Raw genomic sequence first — 27,283 nt, forward strand, 5'->3', positions numbered from 1 at the left:
AGAACGGACTCTTCCCATATGAAGGCTTAATATGGGGCACCCCAACTCCTTTTCTTCCACCCCACTTCTGCTTCCCACCTTAGGAAAAGAGGATACATAAGCACCAATATTTTTTGGAGGGGGGGGAGCTGGTTTGGAGTGGGGGGGGACAGTCCCTATGAACGCAGGCTCCTAAATTCGGCTAAGCTTTCCTCTCTCGTCATCCCCGGAGGGGAGAGGCTGCCCGATGAGGACAGGACAGGACTGAGGTAGGAAGAGTTCGAAGGATGCCGGCGGAGATTTGGGGGTGGGGGGGGAGGGCAAAGAGAGAGAGAGAGAGCCAGGGCGTTTGGGTGGGGTGGGGGGGACGGTTGGAAGAGGAGGAGGGGAGCGAAAGGAGGGCCCCCCTCCCCTCCTCTGCCTCTCATGGGTGATTTTGGGTGGGGTTTGGTTCTGTTTTTTTTGTCCCGTCTGCAGAGCAGGAGTGTGGCGTGAAGGGTTTACGGCGGCGGCGGGAGCGGCGGCGGGGGGGCCACCACCTCAGGTGGCCTGGTCCAGTTCCACCAGGAGCTCCTCCCCCAGCTGGAAATGCTGCCCGCTCTGCACGGAGGCCTCGTCCTCGCCGTCAAACAGGGCCAGCTGAGATAGGGCTGGTCCGTCCACCACAAATGGCAGCATGTCCCCCAGGAGGCCTGGATGGGTGGGGAGGGAAAGGAGGAGACCCAGACAGGGAGAGAGAAAAGGCCAGGAGTCAGGAGAGGGGAGGGCGATTTTCGTCTGTCTGGGGAGGCACTCGGCGCACACGTCCCCCTCAGCGCAAGGGTATCTGCTCACCAGACTTTCCCCTCCTCCTCCTCCTCCTCCTCCTCACCTTCCCAAATCGGCTCTGGAGGGTTGGAGGAACAAACCCCGAGAACATGAGGGGGGAGGAGAAGAGAGAAAGTCACGCTGCACAAGCAGAAATCCTGGCGATGATACAACCCGTTGTTGTTTTTTTATTTTAAAAAAAGATGTGGTCTTCAGAAGGTATTGGGGGGTGCCAACTTGAATGAAATATTGGGGGCCCCAAGTAAGCCCCACTCACATAATCGACTGCAGCACGTCGCATGCACGCATCATTTGAATGGCAGTGCCCGTCAACTTGGGGAGAGCCCGGCCCCCCCTCAAATATTTTATTGCTTCACCCCATCAGAACTGCACAATACTCACCCATCGGCTCCTCCAGCGACAGAAGCTTCCTGCCCAGGGACATGGTGCCCCCAAAACCGCGCTCGGACCTGGCATCCAAACATTCTTCCACACTCAGCAGGAAACCCTGGGGGAGGGGGGCACAGGAAGCTTAGGTCAAGCCAGGCCATTGGTCCATCTGGGTTGGCAGGCGGGCGGTCCGCCTGCCGACCACATGATGTTACCGTGGCATCATGTAAAATGTGCTTTGAAATCCCAGAGTTGGGCCTTCAAAGCACCTTGCAAAGGTGCTGCTGAAAGGGAACGGGTCCTCCCCCAACTTTAGCAGAGGGGTCCATGGATCCCCTTGCTGAAACAGTGGTTTAAAAATCCTCAGTTTCAGCTGGAGATTCTGATGCATCCCTGATTTTGAGAGGAGTGTGTCTCAGAATTGCACGCATAAAGGGAGTATTTTCCCAACCCCATCGACTTAACAGGGGATCCTATGCAGCTCATAAACGAGGGTCAAATCCTGCTCAGTCTGATTGCGTGCTGCCGTTCACTGCTGGGACCAGAGGCACGCAGCCAGCACAGGATTTAACCCTGCCATAACACCTAATGGAAGACGTGAAAAGTGACGCTGGGGGAAACAGCCTCTGCAGGGTGGAAGTTCGCAACTGTTGGGTCTGTGTTGACTGGCAGTGGCTCTTCCAGTGCTTCAGGCAGTGGCTCTCCCCCAGCCCCACCTGGAGAGGCCGGGGGTTGAACCAAGGACCTTCCGCATGCCAAGCAGACGCCCTGCCACCGAGCCACAGAAAGGAAAGAGGTTCCTCGCAAAGGAGCCTCTTGTGATCTGGGAAGGAGCCATAGGCCGCAGCAGGGAGCTTTGGCGGAAATGGATTGGAAGAAGATGAAGAGGAGGAGTTTAGATTTGATCTCCCGCTTTATCACTACCCTAAGGAGTCTCAAAGCAGCTAACAATCTCCTTTCCCTTCCTCCCTCACAGTGAGTGAGGCTGAGAGACTTCAGAGAGAAGTGTGACTAGCCCAAGGTCACCCAAGCAGCTGCATGTGGAGGAGCGGGGACGCGAACCCGGTTCACCAGATTACGAGTCCACCGCTCTTAACCACTACACCACACTGGCTCCCTCCCTCCCATAGATGGGTAATTTCAGCACCTACCAGGCTAAGGGAGGGCATCAGGAAGCCATCGGGCTCCAGGCCACGGGCGCGCTTAGGGAGCCCTGCCTCCAGGAAGACATCTCTCTCTTCCTCCACGCTCAGCTCCCGGGCCCTGTTGGGTGAACGGCGGAAGGAGGGGGGGGGGGAGAAAGAAGACGATATGAGATTACGCCCAGACAAAGTTACCTATGTGATTATTCCTTCATACTCCACCTTTTTCCCTGGCGGAACTCAAGGTGGCTCACAGATTAAAAATAGGATGTAGCGCAGGCACAAAGAACAGGAGTTAAAAATTATCACCCATCCTTGCCCCCCCCCCCCCCCGCTTTTTACTTAATTGATCACCTCGTTTTTACATAATTAAGAAATTGGGAATTCATCCTAAAACACTGCCAGAAACTGAGGCCAAATTTAAAGCACGATGCCACGACTCCTAAACAGGCATGGCTTTCCCCCAAAGAATTCTAGGAGCTGTAGTTTGTTAAAGATGCGGGGACTCCTATTTGGATTGAATTTACGCAGAATATATTAGTTACCGGTAGGTAGCCGTGTTGGTCTGCCGTAGTCGAAACAAAAAAAAATAATCCAAAAAAAATAATTCCTTCCAGTAGCACCTTAGAGACCAACTAAGTTTGTTTTGCATGCACACGAAAACTCATACCAATAACAGACTTAGTTGGTCTCTAAGGTGCTACTGGAAGGATTTTTCAAAAGAATATATTAGGCTACTGACAATTACGTGTGTATTAGAATATACACGTCTGTATATTCACGCATGATAATGTATTTTTTTCTTTCATTCTCACTTTTTTCTCCCCCCCCCCATCTTTTCATAAATTAAACTCTCTTAATAAAATAGTAAAATTAAATTTAAAAGATGAGGGGTTTTGTTTTTTAAAGGGGTTGTGGAATATGGTCAAAGTGGTTTAACGATCAACCCCTCTACACAGTGAACTCTAGTTCTGAGAGTGGAATAAGGGTGTTGGTTTTAATATTTTGGCTCCCAGTTTACCATTTCATTTGCAATCCACCCTGGGGGGCGGGGAGCATATCACTTTTTACTTAAAAATTGCAATATGAAAGCCAACCCTCCCCTTACCTCTTCCTCCCACCCACGGAGGCAGCCTGGCCATTTTGACCGCTCCCATCCTGCACGGCCTGGATCTTGACGGATGCGACCATCTCCACCACTTGCTCTGTCCCGCATGGGGGGCTTCCTGGGGGCTGGACAGGGCGGGGATGGCTCAGGCTGGTGTCGCTGCCCCAGCGGGGGAGAGTGGCCTGCTCGGGCGGGCGTGGGGAGACTCCGTGGAAGCTTCTCGAGCGAGGCCGCGGGGGTGGCGAGGTTGGCCGGGTCCCCGGTGCCGGGACCCCGCCCCGTTTCTCGGCCAGCCAGGGCGGGTGGTCGGTGCTGCTGAGCTGGAAGTCGTCGTCCATCGAGATGTACGGGGCCAGCATCTCCAGGTCCAGGCCTTCGTAGTCCTGCAGGGGGCGGCAGAGAGCTGTCAGCGGCAATGGAAACTTTTGCGGGGGACTGGTTGGGAATATGCTTAAGAGAGGCGTGCGAAAATTCATATGCTCAAGAGGCAAAATGTCCTCTGATGAGCTCCCTGCTTCGCCGACAGACATTGTCAGGCTTACTTGGGGACAGGCAGACACAGCTATGCCAAGCGCATTGCGGGAAGTTTAATGGTGGCTAGACCAGGGGTAGGCAACCTAAGGCCCATGGGCCGGATCCGGACCAATCGCCTTCTAAATCCAGCCTGCGGACGGTCCAGGAATCAGCGTTTTTTTACATGGGTAGAATGCGTCCTTTTATTTAAAATGCATCTCTGGGTTATTTGTGGGGCATAGGAATTTGTTCATTTTTTTACTCCAAAATATAGTCTGGCCCACCAAATGGTCCGAGGGACAGTGGACCGGCCCATGGCTGAAAAAGGTTGCTGACCCCTGGGCTAGACCAAGGCTGTCCATTGCTGCTCACGACACCAGATAACAATAAAATAATAGCAATAGTAAACTCAGGACAAGCGTCAGTTGGGGCCAGTGACTTCATCAGCTTGTCAATGATGCTGGCCTCATAAATCCCCCCCCCCTTTTAAACACAACATTCCGAAATTGACAGATACTATAGAATTTAAGGGAGAAGGGAGAACAAATATTCTAAAAAAAATCAAAACACATACAGTGGTACCTCGAATTTAATCTGTTCTGAATGCACATTCGTAGGTCAAAAAATTCGTAAGTCGGAAAAAGCGATTTCCCCATAGGAATGCATTGGAAACGAAAAATTAGGGAAAATTCGTAAGTCGAGTAAACCCCATCTAAAACCGCCAACGGATGTCCTTCGGATGTCGAAAAATTCGTAGGCGTGCGGGCACTTTTTTCATTCGTAAGTCGAAAAATTCGTATGTCGAGTAATTCGTAAGTCGAGGTACCACTGTATTAGTGCTTTTTAAACAATTGTTTAGGGATAATTGTTGCAAGGGGGGAAGTATTTTGACCAGTACAGTCATACCTTGCGTTGCGTTTGGTTCATGTTGCGTCTTTTTGGCTTGTGAACGTGGCAAACCCGGAAGTGTATACTTTCAGGTTTTGCCGCGCATGTGTGCGCAGAAGCAGCGCTCTAGTTACGGACTTTTCGGGGTGCGAACAGCACCCCGGAACAGAACGAGTCAGTAACTAGAGGTACCACTGTACATAAAAATTGTACAGATTTTATATTTGCTATATTGCATTCATTTTTTGTAAGCCGCTTAGAGACTTTGTAATTGTTAAGAGGGATATAAATATATGAGGTTGTTGTTGTTGTTTTTAAAAGTCCTGTGACACCTTTAAAGGCCCACTGGTTGAGGCGGCAGCGCTCTATGCCAACCGTCGCCATCCTGATGCCCTCCAGATGTTTTGGACTACAACTCCCATCAGCCCTCAGCTGACCTAAAGCAAGGCTTCGATGACAGTGAATGAACCGCACCTCTTCTCCATCCGTCTCCTTGAGAGGAGGAGGAGGAGTTTCCCTTTCAAGTGCAAACTTGGGGAACTGAAATTCATGCTAATTCTAGTTTGTGAAAACAAACCAGGATAATCAAACCGTAAGCTGGTATCTTGGGTTTGTTCCCCCCCCCGCCCCACTAAATCACAGCTCCCCCGAGTTCATACATAGCAGAAAGCTGTGGTTTTCGTCAGAAGTGGAACCGGAAGCTTTCACAATCCTTCTCTCGCTGACAAAGCACGGAACAAGTTTGAGACTCCAGCTCCCGCCAGCATGGCGAGCAGTCAGGAATGATGGGAGCTGCTCAACATCCCCGGCACCAATCTAAGTCACAAAGGAGCCATTTCTATGTTCGGCGCACATGCTGTTGGCACCGAACCAATGCTGAAATACTTGAAGCGTGTGGCACTCAGGACCCTGCGTGACTTGACTTCTGCTACCTGTGGCCTTTTCTTCTCCTTGCTTCTTGGCAACTGCTTTATTGTGTTGGATACCGGAAGCCTGCTCCCTCCCTGATGACGTAAGGCTCCCACTCTGGCTTGTGACATTTCAGTAACTTTAAGGGCTAGAAACTTGGCTTGTAAAAATAAAATGAACGCCGGCATTTGAAGGTCAGTGAGTTCGGTACCAAACTGAACGAACACGCATGGGGAATGGACCCGAGCACTCTCCATCCGAGGCTAGGTGCCCCCAAAGAAGAGAGCCTTCCCTGTCCAATGATACCTGCAGGGCCGTCTCCATTGACTGAGCCTCCTTGCTGGAAGCGAAGAGCTTCTGCACGTTCTCCACGTCAAAAAGCAGCTCTTCTGGCAGCTCGACCTGGAAGGGGAAACAAAAGCAAAACATTGGTGAAGATGCTCTCGCTTTGCGCAGGGTTAAAGTGACCTCCCTGGGAAGCCTAGGCAGGCTGTCTGGAGATCCTGGGACTGCACAGATGACAAGACCCTCCCCTCTCGGCTTGCTGGTTTTGTCCAAAGGAATGCGGAGCAAGATGTTTGGCACCAGCTTGGCACCAGGAGTTTCCGGAAGGAGGCGTACAAGGCACCCTCCAACCATCTTAGGGACTCCGGAAACCTGATCACAAGGTCAGGAACGCACTGTGGGCGCTCTGCTTACAGGGACCTGGTTGGCCACTGCAAGAACAGGTAAAGTTGAAGGTAAAGGGACCCCTGACCATTAGGTCCAGTCGTGGACGACTCTGGGGTTGCGGCGCTCATCTCGCTTTACTGGCTGAGGGAGCCGGCGTACAGCTTCCGGGTCATGTGGCCAGCATGACTAAGCCGCTTCTGGCGAACCAGAGCAGCGCACGGAAACGCCGTTTACCTTCCCGCCGGAGCGGTACCTATTCATCTACTTGCACTTGGATGTCCTTTCGAACTGCTAGGTTGGCAGGAGCTGGGACCGAGCAACAGGAGCTCACCCCATCGCGGGGATTCGAACCGCCAACCTTCTGATCGGAAAGCCCTAGGCACTGTGGTTTAGACCACAGCGCCACCTGCAACCTGCAAGAACAGGATGCTGGACTAAAAGGGCTTTTGGTCTGATCCTGTCAGGGAATGGACTGAGGATGAATGGTGGAGACCGCCTCTCCCTTCTCCTGTACCTTCCCGAGAAGAGGAGGACCGTACTGTATAGATTTACAATGGTGGTTTGCAGAGGGAAGCAGCCCAGAGAGGGAAGAGGGGCAAAGTTGGGGAATACTGGGAGAAGCAGAGCAGCAACAGCTGGCTGACCACTAGAGAGCATCCCAGACCCGGCTTCTCCCAGAACCTGGCGAGCAGTGAAAGTAGGAGAGCAGAGAGCAAAGAGGCAATCGGCACAAAGCAGCCCCCGTAATTGGGGTGGTGCTGTTGACAACTGAGAAGGGTAGGGCGGAGGAGGTAACTCGGAGCAATGCCATTTCCCCAAGAGGCAGCATTTCTACGCCTCTCTCTGTGAACATTGAATAAAAGACACTGGTAAGAGCTTCTCGTCTTTCCATTACTGGCAGCATGCCGTCAGGGAGAGGGATCCGATTCCCTGAAGCCTGAAAGATCCAGGGCCATTCCGACATTCTTAAATGCACAGGCCTGGTCACCCTTGTCATTTGCGCAGTGGTACATCCCCATTCCTTCACCTAATAACCCTCCTCTTCTCCCCCTCCGTGCAGGTGACCCTGTCTCAGAGGCACCAAATCCCCCAGGCAGGCCATCCGCCTGCACCCTAAACTCATCCCACATGGAGAAGGACTCCCTTCCCAAAGTCCATGGCCTCCTTACCGGGTTCACCGGGGTCCTGCCTCCAGAAGCGTTCTTGGCAACCGGAGCAGGCTTGGGTGGTGCGGCCGGAGGCCTTGCCCGCAGAGTCCCTGGCGCTTGGCTCTGGGTCCCAGGAGGGTCGAAGATGGGGCCCAGCAGCTTCTGGAGGTCGGGGCTGCAGAAGCGCTTGGGGTCCAGCTGCAGCTCCTCTTCGCTGATGTTGGCGGGACGCAGGAAGGCCAGGACTTTCGGGCCGCGCAGCTCTGGGGAGAGGAAAGAGGGAGCAGCGGCATCACAGGCGAGGGTCCGGCTTGTTTCCCGACCTCCCTGCCCCGCAGAAAACCTCCCGCCCGCGACTCCCGCCACTCCATACCAAAGCTGAGGTTGATGATGGTGTCTCCCCCGTTGGCATCCAGGTCGTCAAGGGCCCCGTCGGAGTCCAGCCCCTCGAGGGAAGGCGGGGGCAGCCGGCGATGCTCCCCCTGCCGCTCGGTCTGCTCCAAGGAGAGCACCAGGCCCATCTCTTCCACCTGGCTGTAAAAAGAGCGTCGAGGCAAGGCGGTTGTTAACCGAGCATGGCAGGGCCAATGCAACTGGCAACCACAGACATCTAAGTGGCCAGAGAGGGTGTGGTTGCCAATATCTGTGTGTGTGTGTATACACGTACACGTACACACACACACACACACACACACACACAAAATATTCATATTCATTTATAATAAAATAAAATAAGGCAGAGGCATGGCTTGTTACCAAGCAAGGTGGGTGCCTAGCTCTTTGTCTCCTTGCCCTGAGAAGGCCTCTGATGCATGAAGTGGCAGCGGGTGCAGATTAATTCTACTCCCAGTCAGAAGAATAAAAAAAATGGAACGCAGCCGGCATCAAATCAATGACTGAGAAAGCTCCAAACCTCTGCTTTTGCTGAATAAGAGCTCCCAGAGCTATCCAGCGATGAGGACGCAGCAATGACGTGCGTTGGAGAGATTTGATTAGCAGTTCTGAGGCTGTCGTGTTAAAACTACAGCTAGCTCCCCACTTATGTGGGGTTTACGTTCCGAAGCACCGTGCATTTAAGTGAAATGGCGTACACTGGGAACGACGCAGAAAAAGTCAGCAAACTACACCTCTGGAAACTCTTGGGGGGAAAAACCTTTCAAAAACAGCAAAAATCCACTGAACTCCACCACAACCGCTCCCTCCTAACTTCCTCGCTCAAACTCCAACTCTCCACAGGCCTCAAAGTCAGTGCAAGGGGTCCTGGGATTGCACTTGCAAAGGCTCGTGGGATTGTTTTGCATTTTTTTCCTGTTTTAGGGCCGTTCTTGCCCCTTTACGTGCTGCTTCCGGGTTTGCGGTAATGCACGCGTTGCACATTCACATGAGCCTTGAATGCGCGTAAATAGGGAGTTGCCTGTATTAACTAGCCAGATCCAGTTACTTAAGAACACAAAAGGAGCCCTGCTGGATCTATCTAGTCTACTCTCCCCGTTTCCAAAAGTGGCCAGAGAAGCCCCAACGACGCCACAAACCCGGAAGTGATTGTTCCAGTTTTGCAAACGTTCTTTTGGAACCCAAACGTCCGATCAGAAGCCGCGATTTGGTTTTCAAACGTTTTGGAAGCCGAACGGACTTCCGGGACAGATTACATTCGACTTCCGAGGTACGGCTGTACTTAAAAACTCAACTCACAAACTCAATGTTGCCCAACACTACTGTTCAGACTGAAAATACAAAATTTCCCTGTCTAGAGTTGTTGACAAGATCTCCAGGCTACTTCCCCAAAACCAAATTAGGAACAAGGGGGATTCCTCGTGGTTGGCAGCTGACGATAAGCCCCTGGCTTTATTTCCTCCGAAGAAACATATCACCTGCCACCGAGTAACTTAAAAATAGCACAATCCCCCAAACCTGAGGTTTCACGTTCCTCTGAAGCTTTGCCACAAGATCAGTTCCAAAAACGGTAAAAATCTTAAAGTTGCACAGGGTTGGTTGCGTGCTTTTTTTTGTAGTTGTTCATATGCTTTGTATCAGGCAAAGTCCGGCCCTCCAGATGTTTGGGACTACAATTCCCATCATCCCTAGCCAACAGGACCAGTGGTCAGGGATGATGGGAATTGTAGTCCCAAACATCTGGAGGGCCGGACTTTGCCTATGCCTGCTTTATACGGTAAATCTCTGAGGAAAGCCCTAGCGCTAGATGACAGTTCCGTTGTTCCCTCTGAGCTGTACGTATTGTATTTCTGTACTCCCAAGACTGCGACAATTTACATTTTTGGTTCCTTTGTTTCCTTCTGTATTTCTCTATACACTTAAAATTAATTAAACAACAACAACACTCTGCGGGAAAGGGAATGTAAGTGGTAAAGGACTCCACAGTGGGAATGTTGTCAATTTAGAGAACGTAATAACAAGACCATAGTCATTTGATTGCAAGAAAATTTAAGTCACTCTTTTCACCACCACGCCAACAAACTAAACAAAAAACCTCCAGGGCACCTCTATATAACATTCACCATTCCTACAAGCCTTCCAGTCCAAGATTGTTCATTCATCGGTGGGGGAGGGGGGGAGAGAGAGAGAGACACCACCCCTTCCCCGACTCTGACCTCAAGATGAAGTGTACGCAGACGATGCTCTCGGGCTGGGAGTTTTTGCTGCTGGAGATGACCGTGGCTTGAGTCTGGGTCCACAGGTAGCCTCCGTTCCTGGCCAGGAAACGGTACTGCCCGGTCACCGCCTGCCCCTTGCTCAGCACTACCAGAAGGAAGTGAAACACACACAGTCTAGAACAGACAGACAAACGGATAAGCTGGGAGGTGTAGGCGGCGAGACAGGAAGGCGGAACAGGCGGGGCAGCCGCTCTTGTTTACAAGCTTCTCGCTTACGGAACTGGAAATCCCCCCACCGAGGCAGATTCTGTCCCTCTTGACGCAGAGCGTCCCACTCTGCACTGCCCTCTTTGCCCTCTCCAGGCTCATCTTTAAATGCCTGCAAGGCAGTTTTCGCCACGCTGGTGCCCTCCTGTTGCGTTGGGCTAGGGCTGCATCCAAATTTAAGGCATTACAACGTTACACAGTCCCGGCTTCCCCAAAAGAATTCTGGGAGCTGTATTTAGTTGTTAAGGATGCTGAGAGTGGTTAAAGGTAAAGGTACCCCTGACCATTAGGTCCAGTCGCGGACGACTCTGGGGTTGCGGCGCTCATCTCGCTCTATAGGCCGAGGGAGCCGGCGTTTGTCCGCAGACAGCTTCCGGGTCATGTGGCCAGCATGACTAAGCCGCTTCTGGTGAGCCAGAGCAGTGCACGGAAACGGCGTTTACCTTCCCGCCGGAGCGGTACCTATTTATCTACTTGCACTTTGACGTGCTTTCGAACTGCTAGGTGGGCAGAAGCTGAGACTGAGCAACGGGAGCTCACCCCGTCGCGGGGATTCGAACCGCCGACCTTCTGATCGGCAAGCCCTAGGCTCAGTGGTTTAGACCACAGTGCCACCCATGTCCCCTAGCTGAGAGTGGTTAGGGGACCCCTATTCCCCTCACAGAACTACAGTTCCCAGGGTGGTTTAGCAATCAACCCTTCTTGATTCTGAGAACCGCAGCTCTGGGAGGGATACCGGGGGGGTCTCCTCTAACAATTCTCAGCACACTTAACAAACTGCAGGTCCTAAAATTCCTTACGGCAAGCCATGGCTGCTTAGTGTGAATGTGGCCTATAATTCTGACCAGCTCCAGCCAGCAGATTATGTTGGACCACAACTCCCATGAGCCTCAGCCAGCTTGGCCGTGTCGAGCGACAACTCAGATGAGCCCCAGCCAGCAGGAACATGTTTTCTGGAGCTCATGGAAGCTGTGGGGGGGGGGGGAAGCTGGGGAAATGCCAGGTTGGCAAAGACCTGATCTTATCTGCAGCAGAAATTAGATTGTGTCCACTGGTTAAAGTTTACGAACTATTTAAAAGACAATTTACAATTGAATACGCTAATAGGATTTCAAGAAGTTTGTAGTCATTGTGTAGATATATTATTGTAAGTATGGTAGTAAAAGTAAGAAGGAATTTTATGATAATGTAAGCAATGGTTGATTAAAGAAGTATAATATCAAGATATAATTCCGAAAGCCATGTGGAGGGATTGAGGGAAGTCATGGCTTTGTAAGCCAAAGTGGAAAATGTATGAAAATGTTTGAATTTTACATTGTAGTAGTATAGTGTAAAAATAATAAAAATTATTAAAAAAAAGAAAAGAAATTAGATTGTGTCCACTGTTCCCTCACTAAGTCACCCCCTTTCGAAGGGACCCCACAGGAGTTCTCGCCCTGCCTTGTCTCTGGGTTGTTGAAGTGTTGCACAGGAACGGTCCACTCTGCCAGAAACATCATTTCATGTTGGCTCAACCGCCTCAGAATCCGCTCCACATTCAGTGCCAGCAACAAGGGAAATAAAGGAAGCTGAGGAATTTGTGGGGAATTTTTTGGGGAAATGTACGGCGACAGGGACGTTGAATGACAGCGCATGCGGGGGAAGCAAGAAAAAACTGGGAGCTGCGAGGAAGGCGTCAGCCAACTCTGTTGATTTCGGTTTCCCAGTTTTTGCCTTTAAAATAATGAGGACTAGGAACTTGCTTTTTAAAAATGGGAGACAGGCAACGTTGCAAAGAAATCGGCTCCTCTGTACTGTATTGCGATGCCTGATTAACAGAAGGGACAGGCCCAGGACACAGCAGCTGTCCTGTTTGGTTCCATATTGCGTGTGCCTAAATGCGTGTAAAAAATATACATTCTGCACCAAAAAAAAAAAAGGTTGAATCCACAAGCCTGCACGAATCATGCAAATGAAATTAGCATATATCTGTTCATTTGGCATTTTGTTTACCCCGCTTCCACCAGCCAGACAAACAGGCAAAGAATAAGGCAGAGCAAGCAGTCCCCAGCTGACTCTGTATTCTGAGGTTCTACCCAACACCTCTTCAAGTTTAAGGGCTAGAAACTTCGTTTAGGAGAAGTGAGAGCCATGGCGAGCAAGGTGGTAAGCTTTGATTTCTGATAATACATTCGTACCCTGCACCAAGGGTACAATAAAGCAAACCAGAGGAAGGCTGCATCTGCACATGTTTAAAGTGCAATGATACCACTTTAAACAGCCATGGTTTCCCCCAAAGGATTCTGGGAGCTGCAGTTGGTTAAAAATGCCGACAGCTGTTAGGACACCCCATTGCTCTCCCGGAACTACAGTTCCCATATTTCCCTGGGAAGAAGGATGGATGGTTAAATCACTCAGGGAACTGTAGCTCTGGGATCGTAGGGGCCTCCTAACAACTCTCATTTCCCAGGATTCTCTGGGAGAAGCCATGACTCTTTAAAGTGCTATATCATAAGTGTATGGTGCGCGAATGCAGTCAAATTTTTTCTCTTTTCCATTTTTGCTGCAGGGAACAGTTTTTTTCCAGATCAGGATCCCGCTCCTTGTGTGTGTGTGTGTGTGATTCAGGGAAGGTGTAACTTACGGGTGTTGATGCTCTTGCTGACAGAATCGGAGTCCAGGGCGTGGATATACTCGTAAATGGAGCAGCCCAGCAAGTCTTCAGGCGTGTAACCAGCCACCTCTGCGATCCTGCCCGGGGAGATGGAGCGTGAGAGAGGCAGCATGGAAGATCTCTACCCAAGGGTGGAAGGCAACTGTTCCAGTTCATATGTACCTTTACAGAACCGCCACAACAATGGCCAAGGGCTCAGACAACCAAACCAACTCCCTTATTTTTTATATTATTATTATTATTATTATTATTATTATTATTATTATTATTATTATTATTAATTTCCAGTTTTTATATACAATGCTGCTTTTCAGTCGGATTTTGCAAAGCGGTTTTTGCACAAGATCATGACTACAGAAACCACTATGGGCGCTGGATGTTCCTCAGGAATCTTTCTTCACTGCCCTGAGGCAAGATGGCAGAAAAATCCCCCCTGATGTCAGAGAAGTCCTGCCACCGCCAATATCTCCCTCTCGTCCATCACTTCCTCCTGTACCTTTCCTCAAAAACTGCCAGGGCAAATTAGGGTGGGAGAGAAACCAGCGGAGCCACAAAAGAGCTCCTAATTCTCAAGCAGGAGGCGGGCGCTGCATTGCCCGTCCCTGGAAAACGCCGGAACATCGGATCCCCAGGCTCCCCACCAACTGCCTCCAACAGACCGCCTCAGCTCATGGTCCGATCCCAGCCTTTGTCAGCCTAGTGCCTTTCAGATGCTATGGACAACAACTCCCATCAGTTCAACGTCAAGGACCCTGAGTTAATTCTGTTATTTGTCCAGCTGACTGCAGACTGACTGTGTGGAGCCAGCTGGAAATTCGCTGTCAGTGAGGGAAGACCGTTCATATTTGACCGTTTGGGGGACTTGGGAGGGAAAAGCCCTTCTGAAGGAAGTTTACCTCAGTACGTGCGGCTGAACATACCCCCGGCCCTCAACTTGGCCTGCAAATACGACCCTCCTCAAGTTATATACTGTTCTTGTTCCGTTTGCCATCGGTGAAGTATTACAAGTTTCTTTTCTCCCTGGGCTCCGTCTGCTTTACTCCAGTCGCTCTGCTAGCCCCTGTGAGCGCCAGCCGGCAGGTCCGTTTCAGATGGCAACTCCCATCAGACCCAGCCGGCGCAATTTCCCAGCCCTCCGTGCCTCATGCTCACCTCTCGTCGCAATAGGTAAACTTCATGTCCATGGTGTGGCGGCTGAGGAAGGTGCCGCTGTCCAGCGGGGTCTCGATGTTAGCCGGGTGGGGGATGGCCTCACAGATCAGCACCAAACACCGCAAAGGGGGCTCCACGAAGCCGCCTTCTGCCTCCTTCCCCCCTGCTGGCTGTGCGGGCGCATAGGACCGCATGTGGCCGGAGCAATGGAGCACCTGCAAGAGAAGAAGAATTGGGGCAGTTCCAAGCCAACGACTCCTTCACAGACACCCCTCGGAAGCTGTTCTAAGATGGCGCTGCCTCTCAGAAACATCCTTACATTTTCACTCATCCTGCTTGGGTTTTTAAGACTTTAATTTTCAGATAGAGAGTTGCAAATACAAAACAACCCGTCACACGTCTGTATGATGTGTCTATCCCACCTTAACAGTGATGGGGGGGGGGGAGAATATCCAGTGGTACCTTGGTTCTCGAATTTAATCAGTTCCGGGAGTCCGTGCGATTCCCGGAATGGTTTGAAACCAAGGTGCAGCTTCCGATTGGCTGCAGGAGCTTCCTGCCCTCATTCAGAAGCTGCGGAAGCCATTTGGCTTCCGAAAAATGTTCACAAACCAGGACACTCCTGGGTTTGCGGCATTCGGGAGCCAAGCTGTTCGACTAACAAGGTGCCACTGTATATATACACAAACACATACGAGAAAGATAGCAGTCATATGTGCAATCCCACAAAAATATAAATATAAGTATTATTATTATTATTATTATTATTATTATTATTATTATTATTATTATTATTTTGTGCCGCCTTGGTGCTGGTCCAAGCCATGGTTTTCAGCCCCCTCGTTTCTATAATGACGCCCTCGGCACTGTTGCACCTTGATTGGCACCTTGCTCTAGAGCAGAGATTCCCAAACTTATTTGAACTACCACCCCCTTTTCAGGAAGAAGAAGAAAAAAACAATTACTCCGCGCGCCCCTGGAAAGCTCCCTCCTTTAAGAAACAAACAGAAAGATGCAGGGACAAATTGTTCTCTTTTATGCATGTATGTTTCTTTAAAAGGTAAAGGGACCCCTGACCGTTAGGTCCAGTCGTGTCCGACTCTGGGGTTGCGGCGCTCGTCTCGCTTTACTGGCTGAGGGAGCCGGCGTACAGCTAACAGGTCATGTGGCCAGCATGACTAAGCCGCTTCTGGCAAACCAGAGCAATGCACAGAAACGCCGTTTAACTTCCCGCTGGAGCGGTACCCATTTATCTACTTGCACTTTGACGTGCTTTCGAACTGCTAGGTGGGCAGGAGCAGGGACCGAGCAATGGGAGCTCACCCCGCCACGGGGATTCGAACCGCCGACCTTCTGATCGGCAAGCCCTAGGCTCTGTGGTTTAACCCACAGCGCCACCCGCGTCCCTATTATGTTTCCTTACCGTCCCCATTATTTTTATTCAACGCTCCTTCCCTGCCCCACCCCCAGCCTTGCAACTACCACTCCTCTCGATTGTTCCAGCATCCCCCAGGGGGTCGGTATTGCCCCACTTTGGAAAAAGAGCCTCTTTCCCACATACTCCCAAGACAAAACCCATTTGGTTCCATGCACACCCCCTTAAGACGCATTCGCTCACTTTCCATGTGGCGGACTTGAGGTTGACAGTGCGCCCCCTGGTCGTGAGGGTGCTCTTCATGCGCAAGGAGAAGCTACGTTCCGTTTTCACCTCCTTCTTCTTTGAGAAACCTGGGGAGGATTAGAGATGGAAAAGCCTGTCCAGATCTGGGGCTCACGAGTCCAAAGTCTGGTGCAGGGAAGGGAGCTGGAGTTGGGGAGCCCGGGGAGGGAGGAGAACGTGCTTCTTCTGCGGCAGGAAGCGGAGAAGGGGAAATCTAGTTCCAGACGCCACATTTTAATCATAAGAAATTCTTTCCAGTAGCACCTTAGAGACCAACTGAGTTGTTCTTGGTATGAGCTTCGTGTGCATGTATCTTAAGAAGTGTGCATGCACACGAAAGCTCATACCAAGAACAAACTCAGTGGTCTCTAAGGTGCTACTGGAAAGAATTTCCTATTTTGTTTCGACCTATGGCAGACCCAACACGGCTACCCACCTGTAACTTTAATCATAAGAAAATGTAGGGAGGGCAGTGGCGTGTGCCAGACTAGGACCTGGGAGAAGCGGGTTCAAATCCCACCCCTCAGCCATGAAGCTCAGTGGGTGGCCTCGGTCTGGTCACTGTCTCTCAGCCTAGCCTACCTCACAGGGCTGTTATGGGGATAGCACAGGGAGGGGGAGAGCCACATACACTGGCCCAAGCTGGTGGGTGACCTCAGGCAAGTCGCAATCTCTCAACCTGAGCCCCACCTCGCAGGGCCCTGGTGAGGATATTCCGTTCCAATGCATTCCACCCCATTTTTTGCTGTTTCTCCCCACCAAAAGCCACACATTCCATGCCCACTGCGAGCACGTGCACCAAGCAGTTTTTCAGGCTTCCCCAACAAACAAACAAAACATGTTTTTGTACTTCTGTTACTCCTGCGAGTCTGCTGACACCTCCTGGCTGTTTTCATGACAGTGGGAAAGTAAGGCCACCTCTACAACATACATTTTTAAAGTCCTATGCTACCACTTTAAACAGACATGGCTTCTCCCCAAGAACCCTGGGAGTTGTAGTTTGTTTGGGTGCTGAGAATTATTAGGAGATTCTTAATTCTCCTCCGGGAACTACAGTTCCTATAGTTCCCCAGGAAGAGGGTTTGACTGTTTAAGCCACTCTGGGAACTGTAGCTCTGGAAGGAGCCCCCAAACAGCTCTCAGCCCCCCCCTTAACAAACCACACTTCCCAGAATCCTTTGGGGGAGGCCACGGTTGCTTAAAGCGGCGATGTTCCTGCATCAAACGCACAGCGCAGATGGATGGGGGGTCCACACCTGCTATTAGCACATCATGAGGAGTCCGTGAGATAAGACGTTCCGTTTGTGTGTGGCTCATGGGGAGGAACATTTCTCAAGGCCCAACGGGGATATGCGTGGAAGAGGATGGGGGAGAGGCACTCACCCTGCCTTGGGCTCAATACATCTTGCAGTTCTTCTTGATCACAGGGATGAATGAGTCAAAGACGCCTGTGACCAATGAGCTCCAGCTAGTGGAAGGAAAGAGAATCGGGGACATCAGAAAGCTACGCACAGGGCGGGGGGGAGTTTGGAGCCAGAACACTGCCTCCGCTAAACCTAGCAGGACACCATATGCTAGGGACACATGCAAAGGAGCAGAGATCTGCTAGAAAGCAGCCAGTTGGTCTGTGCTCTCTGGAGCCAGCCAATCAGAAATCCCACCCCCTTCCTGTGTTCCCTTTCACTCTCCCACGTACGCCAGAAATTCAATAAAGCCGCATCACATATTGCGAAGGGCACATTTTCCCGAACGCCTCTGTTTTGTTTTTAGATTTGCTTTTGAGTTTCGGGCAAAAACTTCTGCTGCTGTTTCAGAGCAGGCGGTTGGCAGCAGAAAACCACCAGCCTCGGTACAACCAGCACCGTCAGAGGGGGAAAGCGAATTTTGCACACGTCAAGAATTCTGGTTGCTTGGCGATAAAAGAAACGCATTGGTTTCAACTGTTTTTCAGCAACTTGAGCGCATTCCGTTTCCAAAAAGATGAAAGTTAAAGAGGGGGGGGGAAACCCAGCAGTTTTTGAAAATATATTTTGGAGCAAATGTAAGAATTTCTCTCTCAGGATTAAGAAGAAAAGCAAGATTTTGGAAGTGAAACTGGGAAATGCTATTTTCTAGCAACCCTTTCCTGAGGGCAAGATCTCCACTCCCAAAATCACAGGGCTGAGTGAAACGTCAAAGACCTCATCATGCTGTAAATACTCCAGTAAAATAAAACAATCTATTCAGCAATCAATCTGCCACAGGGGATTATTATTTTTTCCCCTGCCTTAAAAAATACCCAGAGGAATGCCAACACTAAGTGTGATTCAGTAAGCATGAAAGAAAAGCATTGTCCTTAATTTTTCCAGTGCACACAAAATAAAGGACAATATAAAGCCTTTGTTTCCGGACTGCCAAGCTGCACAAGTAATTTTAAAGTGCATAGCAACCACTTCCACAATGAATACTCTCTTTCGAAAGGTCACAGGCTGTTGCCCCAACACTGATCTTCATCGGGCTGCCCTGTTAACATCCTGGGCTGCTGTCTTCCTGGTCAGGCCCACCCACACCCCTTTGCCCTCAGGGTCTTGGTTAGGAAGCAGCTGCCTGGAAGAAAAAGCTTGGGGTGGCCTCCTCCTCCTCCTCTTCCTGGAAGTAACAGGGGAGTTTGCCATCTTCCTATTACGGATCATGGTTACCAGAAGCAGTAAACCTCTGTACGGCAGCTGCCAGGAATCACAAGCACGGAATGTCCTCCTGGTGAATTTCCCACTGGGCATCTGGTTGGCCACCTGAAGAATAGGATGCTGGACTTTGGCTGAATCCAGCGGGGCACATCTTAAGTTCCTATGCTGCCCACGGCAGAAATGTCCAAACCCAGAGTGAAACTATTTGACAAGTCCCCATTAGAGAGGGCGTGCTCTATGGGGAGCTGGCTCCAGGCACCAGGCCAACTCTGTGTTATGTCTGCAAACATGACGCGAAGGCTGGCAACATCAACCCTGCCGTGTGGGCATCCCTTGCAGACGATTGCAGGGCCTGGAGACAGACAGGTCACCACGCATCCATAGCAGTGAACAGAGGGGGGATGACCACTGGGGGGAGCGCAGAGAGAAGAAACGCCACGGTGCATCTGCAGCAGCACAACCAGAGGCCTTCCTCTGCCCCAGCTGCAACAAAACATGTCTCTCCTGCATCGGTCTCTACGGCCACAGCAGGGAGCTGTAATTCTCCAATGGTTTGGCTTCTCCCCCAAAACCGCACTCTTCCTTTGTCTCTCGACACCAGGGGTCCCCAAACTAAGGCCCGTGGGCCAGATGCGGCCCAATCGCCCTTCTCAACCGGCCCGCAGACAGTCTGGGAATCGGAGTGTTTTTACATGAGTAGAATGTGTCCTTTTATTTAAAATGCATCTCTGGGTTATTTGTGGGGCCTGCCTGGTGTTTTTACATGTGTGGTTTATTTAAAATGCATCTCTGGGTATTTGTGGGGCATAGGAATTCATTCTTTTTTCTTTTTTTCCCCAAAATATAGTCCGGTCCCCCACAAGGTCTGAGGGACAGTGGACCAGCCCCCTGATGAAAAAGTTTGCTGGCCCCTGCTCAAGACAGACAGATGCGAACCAACCACCAGTCTCTCTTTCTACAGAGCGTTGCTGGGAACCCGCTTGTGGCAAATGAATGTGTTTGTGTGTGGTTTAAGTTCAGTTGTCCTCAAAGCCACGCAAGGTGTCCCTTCCCCTCCCCAGTGCCCAAAATAAAATTAGCCTCAAGGAAGTTCTTGGCTGCGGGAGAATCAGAGCAGGTCATCTCCCACCACCAAAGTGGCCAGTACAGAAGATGTGACTGGGAACATAACCGACTGCACAAAGGTAGGAGTCACACCCATTGCCCTGCCCTCTTTTCCACCTGGCCCCCACACATTTTGGCATGTGGCCCCTGGAAGGGAATCCGGCCTTCAAGCTGAGAAAGGTTCCCCACCCTGCTTAACCTGTCCACGCAAATACTTCCTGCCAGTTTTGTGGAACTGCAGAACAGCATCCCCCTGACTTTTGCGGGGTCCCCCACCTCATCAACCTGCACAGGTGCCTCCCTGGTCCAGGCCAGGTGGCAGCGCCTCACCTGACTGAGGCCCAGGTGCTTGTTGACGTTCTCGGAGAGGTAGATCATGTCCCTTCCTCGGTCAGGACCATGAGGAAGCCATCCAAGGCCTTCAGGTAATACGCGTCCACCTGTTCCTCTGCCTCCACCTCATCTCTCCATTCTCCTGGTTTTAAAGGAAGCAGAAAAAAAAAGAGCTGCTTCAGGGCAAAGCTCACTCAGGTACGTGCCATGGCACAGAGACAGGACCCCCAACTCCGGGGCAGCCCAGATGGCACACACACACATGGCACCTTGCCGTAAACAACCAATCTGGACAACCATTCTGGAAGTTTAAGGCCCCTGATGAGAATGCCCTTTTCAAGCTCCTTTGCAACTCGTTCTTTGGAACTCGTGGTGTGATCAAACTGCAGCTTTCTGACCTACCTCTTACACGGATCCTGGCTGCAGTGTGAACTCCTTGGGCCCAGAAATGGAAGACGCTACACACCTCGCTGTGGTACAACATTATGCGGGCTTTGGCTACTGCAGAGAAAATAACTCACAAAACCCAGAACATTTTCTTACGTGTCGAATTTCGATATGCAGAACTTTCTTCCCTCGTCCTAATGTGTGTTTGGATGCTTTATTTTTCAACATTATCTGCTCCCTATTTATTCATTCTGTGAACCACCCTGATATCCTGTGATGAAAGGAGGTACATCAATTTAATAAACAAAAAACAATTTGGAAAATACAGTCTGTGTACTGCTCCTTTGGTTTTGTAAATTTGGTTACGGTTTCTTGTTTTGTTTGTGATTTTGATTTTACATTAATAGAATATATATATATAGAACAGCATAACAATCAATCCCTCTTCTCAGGGAATTGTAGCTCTAAGAGGGGCAACAGCGAGGTCTCCTAACAACTCTTGAGTGCCCTTAATAAACTACAGCTCCCAGGATTCTTTGGGGGGAAGCGTTGACTGTTTAAAGTGGAATCAAAGTGCTTTAAATGTATGGTTTGAATGGGGCCGATATTGCTTTACACCCAAAACATTCAAAGCAAAATCCTTCAGGCAAACAAATGATTACAGCAGGCACAGCACATATTTTAACACCCAGAAATTGACGAAAGCCACAGCTGAGATCACCAGTCAGGGAAATAGTTGTCAATTTAAAAGGCTTTCGATGGATGCTGAAAGGCCAGTAGGGTTGGCGCCTGTCTAATTTGCACAGGGAGAGGACTCCATGAAGAAAGGTCACAGGACAAGGACTCAGGTATCTTCAGCAACTATCACACCACCTGCCAAGGATGTGCACAACCTGAGCAGGTATCTAGGGAACAAGAAGATCTTTCAAGTAACACAATCCCCGAGCTGTCTAGCACCTTGTATACAAGTACCGAAATTGTTGGGCTGCTGGCACACTGGCAGCCAAGGGAAGCTCTCTCAGCAGTCCACCATAATTCAGCCCTGAAGTTAGAAACACCTGGACAGATGTACGCCTGCCTCCAGGAAACACCTGTACTATCAGGAAGCTGGTAAAAAGCCCTCCCAAGCAGGAGAGGTCAGGTTGCTCACGGGGGCAAGGCAGTTTGAGCATATTACACCAATCCTGGCCTGACTGCACCAGCTGCCAATTAGTTTCTGGGCCCGATTCAAAGTGCTGGTTTTGGCCTATAAAGCCTTAAACGACTTAGGAGCGCAATACCTCAAAGACCTCTTTCCATATGAACCTGAGGTCAAAAGGGAAGGTCCTTACTCATGTCCCTCCCCCATGAGGGTGGCAACATGAGAACGGGGCATTTTCGGTGGTGGCTCCCTGTTTGTGGAGCGCTCTCCCCAGGAAGGCTCGCCTGGCACCTTTGTTATACACCTTTAGGCGCCACATGAAAACATTCATCTTCAACCAAGCCTATACCCTTTTAAATGTGTTTGTGGGAAGCAGGGGGAGGTCATTGTTTTGTTTTTTGTTTTTATTATGTACTTTGTATTCTTTTATCTTGTATTTTAATTTTGTGAATCACCCTGAGATCTATGGCTGAAGGGTGGTATACAAATTTAATAATAATAAATAATAATAATAATAATAATAATAATAATAATAATAATAATTTTGCACCCTGCCCATCTGACTGGGTTACCTCGCCACTCTGGGCAGCTTCCAGCAGAATATACAAAAACACAACAGAACATCACACATCGATAGCTTCCTGACATAGGGCTGCATTCAGATGTCTACAGAAGGTCAAATAATTATTTATTTCCTTGGCATCCGATGGGATGGCGCCACTACCAAGAAGGCCCTCAAGCCTGGGTCCCTGTAACATCGCTTCTTGCATTAAGGGGACCACCAGATGGCCCTCAGAGCTGGACCTCACTGCTTTCATGTATTTTAATAGCCGTTGGAAGCCGCCCAGAGTGGCTGGGGAAACCCAGCCAGATGGGCGGGGTACAAATAAATTATTATTATTATTATTATTATTATTATTATTATTATTATTATTATTATTCAGACAGCCAGACCACTAGGCATCCTGCCCCACTCCCCAGTTTCAAAACCAGCACCAGAGCTAGCTAGCCCAGGTTTCTGCTCAGCGACACACAAGTCCCGAGATCAGAACCGCCCGTCGCATTTCCAAGCTGCCACAAACAGGACTAGAAACTTGCTTTTTTGAGCTTCAAAGGGAGGCAGGGAGTCTCGGGTTCAAGGCTGCTGCCGGTTTGGTCCAACAGCCGTCCTTTGTCGGGCATCCGCGGGAAAGCGCTCCTCCCCATCGGGACAATGCCTATCCATTGAGCATCTCTCTGCAGCAGCCACGACACGGGTCTACAGTGGGAGCTGTGAAAGGAGGAGGAGATTCTAGAACGCCGCTTAGCAACGGGGTCCATGGGAGGCGATAACATAAATCTGGAGGAAGCTCTAAGGGACAGGTGGCAACTCTTTTCGATTTTCCGCCTACCACTTTTCCCCAAGTGTCTGGGTTCTAGCTAGCAGCTCAGATGTCGATCCCAGCATTGAGGGCCTGCGAGGCAGAACACGGCGCACTGAGACGACACGTAGCATGATCCAGAACCCCCTCGAGAAACTGGGGGGCTCAGGACTGCCAGCAGAGCAGGGTTGGGGTATTGGGGGTGGCGGTGGAAGGAAGAGGGGAACCCCGAGAGAACGTGGCGGCCTCACCCGAATTCAGTAGCTTGTGCATCCGCAGGTAGCTGATGGTCAGCCGCATGATGGAGGCCTTGTCCAGGTGGGCACTGACCCCCCGGCAAAGGGCAGGGTATGCGCCAGCTGGTAGAAAAACCTCCGTCTCCTTGCTGCGGCGGCATCGTGCCGCGTCCCTCGATTTCTCCTTCCGGATTTCTGTGGTAGACCTGCAAGGAAAGGAAGGAAGGTTAGGGGTTTGTTTGTGTGTGTGTGTTTGAGCAAGAGAACTGAGCTCCCTACCTTTTAAAATTAAATAATTACCGTATTTTTCTGTCTATAAGACGCCCCCATGCCCATTTTGGGGGACTCCGATTTAAGAAAATGGGGGGAGATGTATCCTTGTTTAAGATGCCCCCTCAAATTTTTGACATTATTTTTTAGGCGGGAAACCTAGTTTTATACACGGAAAAATACGGTACTTTTCTATCTGTAACCCATAAAATCTTAGCTGTTTCGAATCCAGATCTTTGTTTGCTGAGTTTATTAATCACTTCTTGCATTTAGCCGCTGTTCAAGGGCGGGGGCGGCACTTCAACTGGGCCCACAATAAACAAACAAACACACATGCACACACCTCTCCCCCCCCCCCCAGAAAAAGCACTGAAGCATCAGGGTAAGCAGCGCTTTTAAAGGTAGGGCTATTACTGGATATCTGCTTGTGCCGGTTGTTCATGTTAGACAAGGAGGACTGAGGAGACACGAGTTCAAATCTTCGCTCGACCCGCAATGGAGCTTCCTAGGTGACGTTAGGCCTGTCAGCCTAGCCTACCTCTCAGGGTTGTTGTGAGAATTGGGGAGTATGTGACCGATCAAATAACATTAGTCGACGAGTCTGACAAGCCGCTGACAAATGAAGGGGGGGTGTGGAGAACCAGAGGTCCTTGTCTCACAAGACAGCCATTAGCTTCTTAAAAAGCGCATCTGATTTTATTTCTTTGCACAGGGAGACCTATGTTGTCCTTTCCACCTCCACAACGACCCTGTGGGGTAGGTTAGGCTGAGATTTAGGGACCGTCCACTGTGAGAAGAGGATGCTGGGCTAGATGGGGCTTCAATCTGAACTTGGAGGTTGAGTTCACATACCTCAGGGAAAGCTTCGCTGAGATTTGCTGCGGGAGAAGGCAGACCTCACTCCTTGCTAACAAAATAATGCTCTAAGGAATTCTAAAAGAAAAAAATCAGAGAAGGAAAAAGGTTGCACCTACCAAGTGGCCTTCTTGAAATACCTGACCCATGGTCAAATAATGGGTGGCCAAGCTGACAATATTTGGGGACAGTTACAGGTAGGTAGCCGTGTTGGTCTGCCATAGTCAAAACAAAATAAAAAAATAAAAAATTACTTCCAGTAGGACCCCCTTAGAGACCAACTAAGTTTGTTCTTGGTATGAGCTTTCGTGTGCTGAAGAAGTGTGCATACACACGAAAGCTCATACCAAGAACAAACTTGGTTGGTCTCTAAGGTGCTACTGGAAGGAATTTTTAAATTTTGTTTTGAATATTTGGGGAGTGCGCCAACCCTACCAAGGCCCAATAAACAGAGGAGATCAGCCTCTGCAACCTGGCATTTATTCCCAGGATCACCTACCAAAGGAGGAGGCAACTGTCTCTCCAAAACACCTGACTCCTGCAACTTCCACTTACAGAATCATAGAACTGGAGAGTTGGAAGGTACCCCCAGGGGTCATCTAGTCCAACCCCCTCCAATGCAGGAACTCAAAGCAGAACAAAAGAAGAAGATAAAGATTTGATGACCATTAAAGACAGATGCACTCATTTGGAAGAAACAAGAAGGGATAGTTCTCCTGGGAACATGGGTCAGAATATGGGTTGGGGGAGGCGGAGCCTGAAAAGTTACGAGCTCTCCCTGCTTGTGGATACCTAGCACCTCAAGGGTAAAGGTTCGACAACAGGCCCACGCAACCTTCAGACACAAGATAAAGCAATGCAACCCTGTGATTTGTCACCCACGCCAGGATATATTTATGGGTGGAACCAACCCATGCAGGCACACCATGTTCCACAACAGCAAAGCCACAGGTTACATGGAAGAACACACCCAGTATTCACAATCTTATTTATCACGCAGGCCTCCCCATCCTCCTTCAAGGAGTTCACTAAGCTGATGTGTTGAGGGGGCAGAGGGAGGCCATGTTGACCCTCCCAAAAACCCTGCAAGGTAGGCTATGCCATGAGTGACGCAAGGCACCAAGCTTCTTGGCTCAGTAGAGATTTGAGCCTGGGTTTCCCACAGTCCTTTACATCACACTCTAGGCAGACTCAAGAGGCAGGGAGTTCAAGCTGAGATAGCCTGGATAGCATGTGGCGCTGAGAACGCCAATGTTGCAGGTTCGATCCCCCATATGGGACAGCTGCGTATCCCTGCATTGCAGGGGGTCGGACTAGATGACTCTCAAGGGCCCCTCTCAACTTTACGATTCTATGATTTCCCCATTGAAGGCTTGCTTCGATCAAACCCTTACGATTTCTAATTATTCGCTGTGGCTCCTGAGGAGAGCCCCCAACAAACGCCCCGTCCTCTGGGTCCGAGCCTCCAAACCAAACAGACACATAACATACCCTCAGATTTTCTCAGTGCCCGCCAAAATTGCTGCTAATGGCACGTCTACGGCAAATTTCTTCCTCCAAGCACAACTGTACACACAAACGCACAAGCCAAGCCGACACAGGGCCAAGCGCCACCCCCGAGCCTCCCTCAAACCCACAACCCCTACACAACCCACCCCGCAACGGAAGCACCCTCAAGATGGGAAGTCTGTGTTCTATGTTGCTATTGTTGTTTTCGTGGGATTTCCTCACAAAGGAAGATGCATGCAGATTCTGGGCTGGCGAGGGGGGCGGCAAGGCCTCTCTCTCAGAAGCTGAAAAACAGTGGCACGCCTTCCTTGGATCCTGATCAACACCTCAAAAAAAAAGCAGCATTCGCCCCGATATCCCACTGCCTAAATTGAGGCCTAGGGCCCAAATGCACCTCCAAATCGCACAGTTTCTCGTATGACCCAGAATTCTGCTTGTCTCGAAGTTGCTCACCTGGAAACACACCAATCTAGGCCCCATTGCAGTGCACCCCCCCCAAAAAATAAACACCAATTCCCGTCCAGTTCCTATTGGTGTCCTATTCTCTTAACAACCCCACCTACAAATAAAATGCCCCATTTTGTTCCAGCCAGTCATTTTGGTGGGTTTTATTGGAAGTTATTCCCCCCATACACCTTTGCATTGTAGCATCTACCCCAAAGTCTCACAGATCTAGAATGATCTCCAAGCACCAAGACACCCAGAACCACATTTCCTGAGCTTGCATGTGGGTGTCAAGTGTCTGAACGCCCAGGCACCCCAAGCTCTGGGCAATGGGAAGTATCCCGTGATCCACATCTCCCCCCCCCCAAATACCACAAACGCCCCCAAACAGGGAACTGCATAAAACTTACTTTGCCCAGGCTGGCTCCCACAAAAACCCCCACACAATCAAGAAGCTTATCGAAGAAAAAAACGCCCTTGTAATCTCCGGGGCGTGGGGGGGGGGAGAACCACGCCGTTCACAGGTTCCCGAGGCAAACATTTTTAATTTCATTTGTTGTTACGATTACGTTCCCACCTTCCTCTTAAAAAACAAACACGCAAGCAGCAAAGGGAAGTGGGAGACTGTAGTCTCTGACCCAGAAAACCTCCGACGAAACCCACCGAGAGGCCCCCCCTGGCCCACGAAGGAGACCCCACGCAACACCTGGGAGCCTGGGGATCTTTGAAGAATCCTGCAGAACAAGCCCCAGGGACCTGTGGGAACGCCACAAAGCCACGCCGCTTTGGAGCATGAAAGAGCCACACCACCAGCAGAACACAAAACTCTTCCAGCCCGAATGCAGGACGGAGACCTCACCTGTACCAGCTCCTGCGCCTTAGCCTCTTCCGGCGCCGCCGCATCGCCGGGTGACTGGCTCTCCGTTCAGCTCCCTGAGTTGAATGAAGCCGGGCTTTGATCTCCCCAGTCCTCCTCTTCTTGCCACCCGTCCCTCCCAGGTCCCATTAAGGGTACAGGCTGTTCCATTCCTGTCCCCTGGCACAGCGCCACTCACTCCCGGGTTGCGCAGAGCAAGC

General features: G+C 50.4%; 1 protein-coding gene across 1 annotated transcript; it reads right to left on the reverse strand.

The window, feature by feature from the left end:
* Nucleotides 1-473: 473 nt before the first annotated feature.
* On the reverse strand, nucleotides 474-27,283 carry HIF3A (hypoxia inducible factor 3 subunit alpha). The gene is given in 16 exon segments (XM_033158427.1): nucleotides 474-671; nucleotides 1,189-1,294; nucleotides 2,328-2,439; nucleotides 3,427-3,809; nucleotides 6,043-6,138; nucleotides 7,578-7,819; nucleotides 7,930-8,090; nucleotides 10,166-10,313; nucleotides 13,059-13,165; nucleotides 14,241-14,455; nucleotides 15,859-15,968; nucleotides 17,284-17,368; nucleotides 20,001-20,053; nucleotides 20,056-20,145; nucleotides 23,144-23,334; nucleotides 27,066-27,283. Coding segments are annotated over 16 exon segments (2,295 nt in total). The 5' UTR covers nucleotides 27,110-27,283; the 3' UTR covers nucleotides 474-519.

Source organism: Lacerta agilis, chromosome 8, assembly GCF_009819535.1.
Source record: "Lacerta agilis isolate rLacAgi1 chromosome 8, rLacAgi1.pri, whole genome shotgun sequence".
NCBI lineage: Eukaryota > Metazoa > Chordata > Lepidosauria > Squamata > Lacertidae > Lacerta > Lacerta agilis.